The sequence below is a fragment of the Emydura macquarii genome, unplaced genomic scaffold (genome assembly GCF_026122565.2).
Source record: "Emydura macquarii macquarii isolate MOO-44397 ecotype Brisbane River unplaced genomic scaffold, CSIRO-AGI_Emac_v2 contig_1876, whole genome shotgun sequence".
NCBI lineage: Eukaryota > Metazoa > Chordata > Testudines > Chelidae > Emydura > Emydura macquarii.
In genome coordinates, this window is record NW_027132013.1 from 18,763,921 (window position 1) to 18,777,512 (window position 13,592).

General features: G+C 42.1%; 1 protein-coding gene across 1 annotated transcript in view; it reads right to left on the reverse strand.

The window, feature by feature from the left end:
* MAP3K9 (mitogen-activated protein kinase kinase kinase 9) overlaps positions 1-13,352 on the reverse strand; it is a 91,338-nt gene extending 77,986 nt beyond the window's left edge. Inside the window, exons 1-2 of the mRNA XM_067558140.1 lie at positions 12,672-13,352; positions 6,381-6,794 (exon numbers count right to left, since the gene is read on the reverse strand). Coding sequence (XP_067414241.1) covers positions 6,381-6,794; positions 12,672-13,035 — 778 coding nt within the window. The 5' untranslated portion in view covers positions 13,036-13,352. The remainder of the gene's footprint in view (positions 1-6,380; positions 6,795-12,671) is intronic.
* Between the last annotated feature and the right edge of the window lie 240 nt (positions 13,353-13,592).

Here is a 13,592-nt window from a genome sequence, read left to right on the forward strand (position 1 = left end):
CCCAAGGCAAGAGAGGCAGCAACCTGATAGGAAGGAACAGGGTTGATCCTACCTATTACCAGGGGGAAAAAAAGAGGGTTCTGGAGGGTAAAATGTTTCCTCCCACAATGCACAGTCAGTTTCCCCTTAAAGGTTGGTTTGTCTGCTTCCTTTCATACCACAGGCATGCCAATAAAGAGAACCAATAGGAAGTCCTGTAATACAGAAGAGGTGGTGGGGTGAATCACCTAGTCCCCACTCAATCAATATTATGTCTGTCTCTCATACCCTTGGGGGAATTCTGCACCAGTGCAGAATTCATGTCTCCCCGCCAATTTTTTCTTTCTCCGCAGAACATAGATTCTGCTGGAGAGGTGCTGCAGTTACACCTTTTGTCCACCCCAAGCTGCTGTGGCACCAGAAGAGAGGGCGGCCAGCTGCCTGAGAGGCTGCATTCCTCACAGTGGGCCCAGGTGAAGAGGCACAAAATAGACAGACCAGGGCACATAGGGCTGCTGGGGAGGGTCACAGACTGGGGATCAGAAGGGCTAGTGGAGGAGACAGACTGGAGCACAGGCTCAGGAGCTAATGGGGTGACAGCACTGAGCCAGGGGCTGCAGGGCCACACAGGGACGGGGGGCAGATGTGCCTGACTAAATGGGAGAGGATAGGGTCAGCCAGAGTCTGCATTAGAAAGGTTCCCCAACTCCCAACACATACATCCCCCCCTTGCAAAAAAAGCCTGTTCTATACTTTTCCCACCCATACCCAATAACCCTCTAGATTCACTCACAGGCTCCTTCCCTCTCCCTCAGCTCCTCCATTACTTCTGATTTCCCCATGCATTTGCACTGCTTCTAAGGGATGCAGGAAATATATTTCTGTATTGCAGTTTAAATGAATTACTCAAAGTTCTATATTAATATGCCTAGTAAGGAATCTTTTTTCCCCTGTATTGTTAGACATACTTGCCAACAGGTGTTTTGAAACAAATTACTAAAGTAATTGAAATTGGCATGATTATATTATGTTATTTTGACAAATAAAATATGCAGAATTTTAAAATACTGTGTGCAGAATTTTTAATTTTTTGACACAGAAGTCCCCCAGGAGTAATATCATCTGGTCTCACTACACAGTAATTACCATTATGTCATAATCTATCAAAAGTTATTACACAGCAGTAACTCAGACCCTGCAGCAATCGCTATTAGCTAGGTTTAAAAATACAACCTCATTTAATATGAAAGGAATTCTGACCCTTCCAGTAGGTAATTTTATTGTGCCAAAATAAATAAGAATTTCTGTTTGCTCAGTTTTGTCTGATTAACATTTGGTGGTTTTACTCAGACTATTGTCATGGGTATCAAATACACCATATGGTTTCTGCATTTTGAGCATATGACTTCAAGTTGGTGTAAGGTAATATTTAATAAAATATTGAACCAAAAATCTTTCAAAAGGAAATGACAGTCCCTCCCTTAGATCACAGAATTAGAATAACAGCTCTTCAAAGTTATAGCACTGAAAACATGAAAGTATCTGCAAAATCTCATTAAGACAAAAGATGTGTCTCTAATTTAGACATCCTAAGAAAAACAAAGAGGCCCTGACTGAAACTTTCCCACTCTCTTGCATTTCTTAATGAGTGGATTTTCCAATAGATCAGTAGCAAAAATAACAAGTTAGCACATCGTATCATTGCTTGCAGACAGGGCAATAACTCCTCAGAACCAATAACCCATGTTGTGACTGATCAATGAGTGGGCAGTAAGTGAAAGATTTCTTTTAGGAAGAGAATAATGCAGGAGTAGAGAGCCCACCACAGCCTGTGCATTTCTAGCAGCATCGTGAAACATATCCACAGAGCCTGGCAAACTGATGAAGGACAGAAGCTTGAAAGGTCAGTCCACAACATTCCTCAAGTTGGTCACCGCTCTCCAGAAGTCTTTATCATGATTTTTACTAAATATACACATTTATTCACCTTTATCATCTTAAAAAATACAGGACTAACTAGTCCTCCCTGCACTCCCCACTGAAACTGAAAGTATGTGTGTAAAATTAACATGCCAATTTATTGACTAGAAAGTGACAATGCTCCCATCTTTCCCCATCCTGTTGGTGGGAAACACCAACCTCTATGCCCAAGAGCAAATAACGAAGATTACTTCATAAAACAGCCTCCCTCGCCTTATATAGATATTTTACCTTTTTTAAAAGAACATTGGGTGTCCACATTGAGAGAGAGAGAGAGAGAGAGAGAGAGAGAGAGAGAGAGAGAGAGAGATTGGCCATGCAGACTTCCAAGCTATCAGTGCACCTTAATCTTGCCCTGAATGGATCCAACTCTGTGATGGTGGTGGTTGTGGGGAGGAGGAAAGAGAAAGTCCATTTGTTTTTTCCTCTGAAGAGGCTGTCAGGAAGAAGGCCAGTTGTAATTGGGCTATGTTATACCTGGAAAATTGATTGAGGCCACCATTTCATACAGACCTACCAAACAGTAACAACTTTCAGTCACTATTAGCCTTGAGCTGGATTTAAGATACTTACCTGGAAGAAAAGGTTAAATGCTTTGCACCCATTTTTCCTAAATCTATTTAGATTATGAATTGCTGAGCCAGCTGTTCAGATTCATGCTGAAGTTAGTTGTATTTGAGAGTTTTTGGAAAGGAGGTTTTTGCAATATTATAGAATCTTATAGAATGGGTAGCCAAAGCATAGCAGTGGTGGGATGTCATTAGAAGGTGGCAGTTTCTACCTCAATACACCAAAAAGTACTCATTTAGAGAGAGGGATCTTTTAGATTCAATGTGTTCGAAAGGAAGTATCTGTTAAAACACAAGATTGGAGTCAAAACTCCTGGGTTATATCCTCAGCTCTGCCTTTACCACACTGTGTCATGTTGACATGTCACTGAACCTCTCTGTGCTTCAGTTTCATTTTTTATGAAGAAGAGACTTTTGTAAAGTGCTTTTAAGATCTTGAATGAGTATTATCTGAAAAATAATCCCATGATATATCATAAAAAATCATGTTTTGTTGAACCAACCAAGAGTGCAAGTATCCCAGGCTGGCTGGCTCTCTGCAATATCAGTTAACTGGCATTATTCCTATGCTGCCATCTCTAAGGCTGGTGCATAAGTGGAGAAGTAAACAACAGCAGCTATGTTAATTTCTTTATCCCACTAGAAACACAAAAGGAGTAGAAGTCAGAGATGGTAGGTGCTCAGCATCTGAAAGTCTTGGCCAATGTGTTTAATTCCTCATGCTGGATAAATTCTGAGCCTCTCAAGCACTGTGCAATACAAAGAGAAACCACATCTATTCACATACCAGAGAAAAAACACTTTTTCCTACTTTTCTCCTAAAAAGACATTGGATTACACTCCCCTCCATGTGCAAGGCATAAATCCCAAAACAGCTGCTGCAGTTATTAAATCACATAAATGGGATTATATATCCCAACTGAAGTAACCATTGGAAAGCTTGCCTAACAGATTCCAAGTCTGTCCATTGCAATAGAATTGGTAATCCTTTGGCAGCAAAATATCATCATGCACCCTAAAGTACAGCATACTCCTCTCAAAAGTCCTGGGTATAGAGTCAGCTACATTTAAGGATTATATTTGTTTTCTGACACTCCACAAAGAAACCATGCCACTAATCTCAGATCCTCAGAGTTCAAAGGATTGGAATTTTCTGCTTCTGGTTTAGATAGTACTTGTAGGTTTGTGGTAACTAACAGATTGTTCTTCCTACACCTCACCATGTGCATCTCCATGGGCATCCCATTTCAGGAAGTGATAAGAGAATGGAAAAAAGAAAAAAGTGGGAGTGATGTCTGAGCTAAACTGTACAAGAAACTACAGGCACCCTTACTCATTTATCTTTTCATTCAAGGAAAGAAAGCATAGAATCTATTTTGGAAGCTGCATTGCAACTACTACTATCATCAGGAATAGAAATCATAGAACCTTTAAATGGGAAAATTCAGCTGTCTTTCTCCCTACAAGATGGATTGACCTCCTGTGACAGTGCTGCTGTCCTAGTTTGTTCCCTTCCACAGGGGGAATCACTGCTCATACTCTCCACCAAACTGTTGCAGGGTTTCCCATCACACAGTTACCCCTTGTGGCCCCCCCAAAGAAACTCTCTCAGGTAGTAGTGTCAGCATCACCCAGCAAGGCACCAAATCCAAACTTGACAACAGTACAAATACAATATAAACAAAAGCATCTTTCATCCTCTCGAACTCCAGCTTTCAGTTCTTTCCTCCTCTCCTACAGAGCACAGACTCAGAGCTTTCCCCCTCTGGTAGTTTCCCTTCTTCTAGGCCCCAATCACAGGAGCCAGCCTCCCTCCTGCAACCCTACTCAGTTCTCCTCCATACCATGTACCTGTAAGTTACCCTTCTACATGGACTACCAGAGGAACCAACTGCCCTTCTGCAGTTTCCTCTCCCATCTGGGCTCTCATAGCTCTTTTGTAGGCATCCCATGACTCCTTTGTAGTTAAGTCTACAAATTAAATAAACTAGCCTATCAGAATCAGCTGGGAGGGTAGCTGATCTGTCACAGGCAAGGCTGAGCCCAATACCCCTTAGAAGGCCAGCCAGCCTGTGACATCTTCCCAAAGAACAAGTCCAAGCCCATTCTTTTCAGAACCTTTGGAAGACACAGAAATAGGATTCTACTCTGAAAGACACAACTTCTCCAGTGCCTGCCAATTAAACCATCCAGTCGCCCAAAAGATTCCATAATTTTCTTTCAAACTCTTGTTCGTTTGTTAATATCTACACAGAGTGAGCATTCAAACATGAACTCTTCAAAAGTTCTGAGGCTCTAAAGGTCACACACCATGCATCACAGGAAAATTAGGATTTCTCAGATTTGCAATAAAGTTTCCAATTTGATTTATGTCCTCAATGCCAAAATAACCTGGGAATTTAAGAATTTCATAGATATATCCAAAAGAAAGTGTACATAAAACAGTAAAAACAAGGCCACTTGTTCACTGCAGCATGAGGAGTTATATATTTTGGTACATAAACTTAAAAAAATGAAGCACACAAGCATCTATGAACAGCATCTGTACTATGCTGAGTCCATAGTTGTACCAATTTTTAGATTGTTTTCATATTTACAAACTGTGGGAGACAGTGATAATCTAAAGCCCCTTCCTCCATCAAACTTAGTATTTAACTTGTTTAGTGTCCTGCTGTTTTCTGCAGATCTTGCTGGGTTCCAAAGTTCCTGTATTTTTTTTCTGATGGCATCTTTAACTCACAGTCCTTGATAGAGTACTGTCGGGCAAGCCTAAGTGGCACAGCTGCACAGCATGTGGTGCAATAAATTCTCAGCCTCTCCCCTCCCAACAAGAGACACCTCTGGACTTGAAAAAGAATCTTCATATTCACTTTCTCTTAACCTCATCCAGGCACTCACTCATTTCCCTCCCTTCCCTTAATACTTAATGTATTGTTTCCTCCCCAAGCAAGTTGGGTGGGATTTTTGAAAAATGTATTTAACCTCTTAGGTGGACTGACTTCATGAGCAGTGGAATAGGCGCCACTGATTTACTCTGCCAATAGGTATTGTTGCTAACAGCACAGATGGTGTCTAAATAGGTACAGGTAAGCTATAATATTTTGCTTCTCTATCCCTCTCTATGTTGACCGGTTCTCTGTGTTTGGCTGAGGTACTTAACTTATCATGCAGCTTACAATGCTCTAAATGTTTAGATTCTCAACAAATTCAAAATGAAATATGCAGACAAAAGGAGTTTTAAAAATAAGTTTTATGCTTTATGGTACCTTTCATTCAAGAACTCAAAATGTTCTGTGAGTGTTAATAAATGAAGTCTCACAGCCTCCTTATGAAATAGACAAATAAGTGTTTTACTTACATTTACCTCAGATTTAACTAGGCTCATTATCCTACCAAAAGATAATGCTAATTTGCATTCTAAATTCAGTGGTACTTTCCTACATTCTGGTACATGTTGAAGTGACTGAATACAACTTCTTTTGAGATCTCAGGACTATTGGTCGTTTGTAAGCAAGTATGTATATTAACTCACTGTACAAATATGCTCCAATTTAACCTATTGAGGGAATATTAGCCTTTACTGCATACAACCAACTTGGTTACCTCTGCAAAGTACACATCATTGACACTGTAAAATTAACACTTGCTCTAGGTCTTTGTTCTACAGGACCCATACCACTATGTGGTAAGAACTTAGTTTCCTTGCAACACTTAGTTTTCTAACCCCAATGGACTGCATTAGAAGATACAGTGGTTCACAACACAGAATTTCAACTGGCACTATTCCTCCCTCCTTACCAGTCCCTTTCAAAACCCAGTCCCAACTCTGGCCACTCAATGCAAAGTACTTACTGTTGCTGGACTTGAGGTCACGGTGGATAATAGGAACAATTGCTTCAGCGTGTAGGTAATTCATTCCCCTGGCAATCTGGACAGCCCAGTTCACTAGTATGTCTGGTGGGATCCTTTTACCTGACAGCACCCTATTTAGTGACCCTCCACGAGCAAACTCCATGATCAGGCAGAGGGTAGGTTCCTTCAGACACACTCCCCTGAGGGCAATGATGTTCGGGTGCTTTAACATAGCAAAGAGCTTGGCCTCTTGGCGGACATTCTCAATGGTCTGGCTGATGTCCTCATCAGGGTCATAACGAGCTGCCTTGACAGCAACTTCATCTCCTGCCCAAACAGCTCGATAGACTTTTCCAAAGCCTCCTATGCCAATGATTTCCTCCAGAGACAGCTCTGAGAAGTCAATCTCCAGTACTAGGGAGAGAGAAAAATAAATTTTAAACTGTTCTTAAGAATTATCCAACTACTGGTTCATACATGGAAAAGTCTGTGATGCCCAATGCCATCCTTACAAAATAAGTCAACCCCTAATAGAAGCCATAAACGAACTACTTATAGACTTGCCATTAAACGGTATGAATGAAAATGGTACCTCTGTGCTTTCCTACTGTGATTTGAGGAATCTTCTGGGAGGTTGACAATTTTTTATAAATACTTTGTAAAACCCATGGTGAAAATGTCCTCCATGTGCACCGGAGTTTGTTGAACTTTACCTTCAGGCAGTGTATTTAGTTTGTAATATACCCTTATTAAAATATCCACAGTTTGACAAAAAGAAATGCTGTTAAACTAATATTTTACTTCCTGACTCCATCCCAATATGTGTTAGGATTACAGAGATTACACTCCACTCACATAGTAACCACGGCTATAAATCTAGTCAATAACAAAACAAAAAACCTGCATGTTTTATTGCATTTGCTCTTTTTGTGTCTTTGCTTATTCAAATGCTACAAACATGTTTTCACTCGTTAGAATCTAGTTTGCTCCCCTATAGTTGTATAGGCCGCAGGGCTGTCTGCCCAACAGGTCAACAGAATTGTCATCAGAGTTCTGATGTTACTGACAATTATTTGACATACAACACAGCTGTATTTTCAGATTGCACACTGAGTTTGCAGAGTTGACAATAAGAAAAGTCATCTTTCGACCAATACGTAAAGTGACTTTGATATGGAAATTTAAATATGGAAAACCAGAGGGTCATCATTTAAAACATTTATTTAAACCCACTCACACACCAGAACTGAACCTTAAGTTGTATATACTGGCTCATCAAACTGGTGGTTGCACAGAAATAAGTTTGTAATTTTGGTTGACTTGTTTCTAAATCCATGGGAACATGGATTAGACATAAGCAAAATAGAGAGATGCTATAATTAGGCTTAAAAGGATTAGATTTTTAATCAGTAAATGTCAGTAAACATCGATTTCACCATACAGACACCAACCCAAAAGAAATAATTCCATTGATAATAATCAAAATGTACAGATAGGCAAAGTAAGAAAAATGTTGCTTGAGAACTTATTAGAGTCTGATTTAAGGATATTTACATTGTATATTTTCACATGTGATGTTGACAAATTGTGTTTTAACAATTATAAAGCTTTAACTTTTTGAATCTCAATATCTGTCATTAAATAATTGTCTGAACCACTCCCAAATTTCTCACAAATGAAAATTTAAACTGAAAAAATGCTTCAAATATCAATATGCATCAAAATTGTAAATAAAAATCGAATACTGCCAAGAATAGCTATAAGCTTCCTCACACAATACCACCAGCACATCAAAATCCTGACCTTCAACATCTCAACTACTTCATCCAGCATTAGGTCTTTTTCCTAGTGTTACACTACCTTCCTTCAGCACCAGGAGTTTTCACCCCATATGGCTGTCTTGTTTGCTTCCTGTGACTGTTCCAACAAAAGAGGAAACGGGCTTTCGTAGTCCAGAAGACCCAAACAAAAAAAACCAAAAAAAGCCTAAAATAGGGGAGCCCAGATTACACTTGTCTATCATTCTGAAGATCTATTTTGTCTTCATGTAACCACCCTTTAGAACGGAGCTGGGAAATTAAAGGTTTACAGCACCTTTCTCCTACACATGGACACAGTGTCACTCCTATAATAATAGTACTTTGATGTTTTAATAGTGGTTATCTACATGATCGCAGAAGTCATAGCATCAGATTCTGACCAAAAACATTAAAGTAATTTTAAACCAAGCCTTTCTAAGACAAGAACAATTAACTAACATGAGCCAATTATTTTGTCACTGAAAGCATCTGAGACATTATTACAGTTGTGCTGAGGCCCTTCAGTGCAAGAAGCAGCCCTGGTACCTCTTGCTAGAAGAAGATTCAAAATAGGAAACAGTCCCCCTCTGCTAATTTTTGAATCTGTCAGCGGAATTCCAGCAGTTGCACAATTTCCCTATAGCCTGCTTCTAATGAGAAAAAGGGGAAATTAACATGTACTTTATGTGCAGATACACAATTACAAAACAAGCGTTATGGACCCAACAATCTACCCTCTGAAAATCCTCTAGAGATGCTGTGGATCATAGGATTTTCCCATAACTACTTTAGCCAATAAACTAAAAAAATAGAAGAAAGGAGTGCAGAAAAGTGATGAGTTAGTGCTGGCCTGATATTAATTGGTTAAATATCCTTGAAACATATAGCAAAATCTTTACACTCAGTTTTGATATCAACATACACACTCCAGTGAGAAGGTATGATTCTGATACAAGGGGTGCTGAATGGACAGTTCCTCCAGCAATGCATCTTGTTTAGTTACTGTCTCAAAAGCTAGGGAAAGAATAAAAGTGGTTCTAGATGTAGTCATAAAATTCTTCCAGCTGCCCTGCTCCACTACAAAAGTTTACTCTAGTAATTGACATGCAAAAGAAACATACAGGAAATGTGAAATGCAGTGCTGGGGATGGAAAGAAGAGAAAGGTTATTAAAAAAGAAAGACAAAGTATGACAGATTCTCCACAGGGAAGGGAAAAAGCTCTTTTTTGCATTTTTGCAGCTCTTAATTTATCCTGATTTACAAATTATACTCTCATGCTGGAAACACAATGTGATTTTATGCCCATTGATTATTTGAGGTTTCGTGTCTCCACACAATCTTGCACCTCATAGCACAACTTCGTTTGTGGTTAGAGTATGAAAGTACTCATGAACTTAAAAGTAAGTTTGTTTTCAGTTTCACTTTTAGTTTGTATATTGCTTTCAGGTAAATTGGGATAATAACCTCAGAATCTTCCTTCACCCATGGACAGTCTAATCAAGAAAATCTAAGGGAATAACCGGGAGTTTATTTTTGGAGAAATCAACAAAATTAAAGACAATCACAATTGATTAGATTCTCATCCTTCATAAAGATAGTTACAAAAACCCACTGGGTGAGATGTACGAGTTGGCCTAATGTAATGCAAGGCTGTAGAAGTGCATAAAAACTACTTGTGTGATAAATCTTCATTTTTCCTTCACCTTGCTGAAAGTACTAACCCTCTTTCTAATTTCAAATTTAATGTGTAAAAAGTAGTGTTCTTCTGAACTGTAAAAATTAAGGAAAGAGATATTGTAATAGTTAAATTCCAAAACAATAACATTACTAAGAATCAACAGATAAATCAAATAAACTGAAGTAGATGAAAGCTATACTGATTCCTCAATCAAGGGACTGGTAATATATTACAGAGCCTGTCGGTCACTGGTTCACACCCAACCTAGGTTGAAAGTGTGCATAATTAACATTTAATCAATGATCATTACCCTATGTGAATTCAATTGATTAGTTCAACTGTTAGTGGACAGGAGTCCACAATCCACATTGGCATCCACGGACCTTCAGCACCCCTGCTGACAGCCTCAACAAAGAGGCCATGGATTAACAGAGCATGGAACCTGAACTATCCTTTCACCTCTTGAGATAATCTGTACAAGTTACAATGGAGGCACATTGGCTGGGTTGTGGAAAAGAAGGTACTACTACTGTCCACGTTATTCCAGCTATCTGCATGAACGAAGTTGCCAGGACTTTCAGTCCAGCACCTTTCACAAACATTAAGATAGACTTAAGAAGATCTAGAAACCAGCTTCTCCTTCACTTCCTTGCCAAGCTCTGAAATCTTCTCTCCATGTACCCTGTGCTACTTTATTATTTACATAACAGCATAAGAAGATACCACACTTCAAACATGTAACAAACTAGATCCTTGCCTCAAATGGCTAACAATCTCTATATAATGCCATCAACTCTAACAATGACTACCATTACCTGCTAAGATGAGAGTGCAATGTAAGTAAAGGAGGAACTCCTGCCACGTTAAATAACTAAATTATACATTTTCAAACCTAATGCAACAGCAGACCCACACATATAACAGATGGGTACAACAGCTTGATCAAACTCCAACACTTCTTAGTAACAAGCTGCTAGGACACACAAAAACCCTAATGCACAGAAGCAAATCCTATCAGCAGGAAGCACAAAGAGGCCCTACACAGCAGAGGCAATGCAGAAATGGCTTTGTAATGGAAGGATTCCTTCCCATGCCTCCCTCAGAGATATTTAGCATACAACTTAATATTTGGGCTGTTTCCTGCATGGAAAGATTGGGCCATACAGCTGCTGAATAGAGGACAGCAGAATCATTGCTCCAACACTCAGCTTTAGTGATCTGAACAGTGGCTGTTTCTTGGTGCTCTTAAAGCTAGGACTCTCCCATAGGCAGAATGATTTACTATTTAATCCTACCTACATATTTTTGAGCATGCAGGGAATCAGAGAGAAAGACACGCAGTGACATTTCACTTCTCTGCTTTGAAGGAATTTACTGTCATATATGAGCACTTTTGTATACTCTCTCACACCTTTAAACAAAACAAACTTCTTTTACAAAGAAACTTTTAATTTTGGCTTTAAATTCCAGCAAGAATGGAAAAAGATATTAATAGAGAAGACTGAAACATACTCTAGATGCAGACATTTGAGAATGTTTTGCTTTCCACAACTGTAGCTAATAAACGGAGAGTCTCTGAAATGGTCTCACACTACAGAGCATATAAAAGCCCCAACCCTGCAATCAACTCCATACAGACAGATCTCTGCATGCCTTCAGAGTCCCTCAAAAGTCAGCAAGGCTCTGAGTGGGCACAAAGAATCATTACAGGATTGGGCCTAAGTATCTGATGTCAATAAGAGTCATGTGCACATATCTGAGGGCAGAGTTTGATCTTATGGATGAAGGACTTGAAAGCAGCCTTTTAACATACATCACCTTAGGTTAGGAATATACATTGACTTTTTAAAAAAAAGTCAGTTTGAACAAAGAAATACATGGAATAAATAGCAACATTTATAAAACATTTCTAACCAGAATTAAGTGGTCTCTTTCCAAACAGTCCTTTCCTAAATATATTGGGAGAAACACCAAACTACCTAAATAACCCTGGGAGCTTTAACAATGAAGTTTTTGTTACCATGAATGAATATAGCAAACACCTGAAACAGGGTAGTTTAGCAAAAAGTGATAGATATTCAGACTCGTGAAATAATATGATGACCTACATCTAAACTATGAGAGGTATATTCCTCTGGAAATTAGAGATGAAGACGGAAGAGGAAGAAATGTGTGTTGGGATAAGGAGAAAGGTGACATTTGGTGGAAAAGGATATGTAACATACTAGTAAAAAAGCTGAATTTTTAAAAGTGATTTTTGTACCTCTCAGATGGGGCATGATTAAGAATAAGATTAGGTCACAGAAGTCATGGATTGTGAGACTTTCTGCAACCTCTGTGACATTTTCTGCTTCAGCTGGGGGGAGGGGCGGGGCAAGAACTGTCAGCTGTCTAGTTTGCAAGCTTCCTGCTGCGAGCGACAGGATAAATAGGATGGAAAGCTGTGCCTGTGACCTCCAACCCTGCACCAGATTGCCAGTGTGCCCCACTTGGCCCACATGCTCCTGCACCCATGCCAAAGCCACAATCCATGGGGAGGGTGAGGAGCCATAGTAAACCCTTTAAGATCATTATAAATCATTCACTGGAGCTGAAGAAGCTTGGCACTGCCTGACCAAGCAGCCCTGCATGGGAGTGAGGAGCAGGAGGGAGAGATTCCGCCACCCACCCCCTCGCAAGCGCCTCAGCACGGCCGCTGATAGGCGCCCCTCCCCTCCGCCGTGCCTCAGCACCACCGGGCCCAATGATGGGAGCCTCCCCTCCCCTCCCCCCAGATACCCCCGCCCCGCGCCGATGGCCCACTGCTCCCTTACGGTGTATGGCCGGGGGCGGCGGGTAGTGGGACCGCAGCTCCGGGGCGCCCCCCTGGCGGCGGCTGTGCGCGCTGCCGCTCACGTAGTTGCTGGGGAAGATGCCGACGCGCTGGTCGATCCGCCCAGTCCACCAGCCCTCATCCCCGGACACGAGCGAGTCCCGGGACAGCACCTGCACCACGTCCCCCGGCCGCAGGCTCAGCTCGTCGTCGCCGCACGCCTCATACTCGAACACCGCGGTCCACAGCGGCCCGCCCAGAGGGGGCTCCTCCCCCGGGCTGCTGCTGCTGCTGCCGCCGCCGCCGCCGCCGCCGGCCACTTCCTCCGGCAGCGGGCTGGTGCTGCGTGCTGTGAAGGGCTCCATGGAGCGGCTGCTCCATAGGGGGAGGCGCCCGCAGGAGCCGGGCGCCGCCGCGTGCACTGCTCATTCAGCCGGACCCAGGGGCGCCTCCCGGCAGCGCAGCAGCTGCGGGCTGGGGTCCGCGGCGCCTGCCGGCCTCAGCCCAGCCCGGGGACGGGCACGAGCGAGTGCCAGGTACCCCCGAGCAGCCGCATCCCGCGCGCCTCCTGCCCCCGGCGCGCATCCCTCAGCCACCTGACTCTCTTCTCCCGGCCGCAGCTTCGGCTCCGCCCCCTCTGCCAGACTTTCCTCTCCATTGGCTGCGGAGGCTGTCCCTCAACCCCGCCCCTACCTGATTGAAGATACTCAGCCGCGCCCCTCCCACGGAAATCCCCGCCCACCCGGTCCTGATGTCTCGCGCTCACCGGCGTTTTCCCGATTGACCCCCTCCCAGTCAGGGGTGGTTTGTCATTGGCCAGACGGCCCACGGCAGTTAAACCTCAGAGCACCGCCCCCTCTGCCTCTTAGCGGCGGACGATTCTAGTCTCAGTATTGCTCCTTTCATTGGCTTGGAGGGTGTG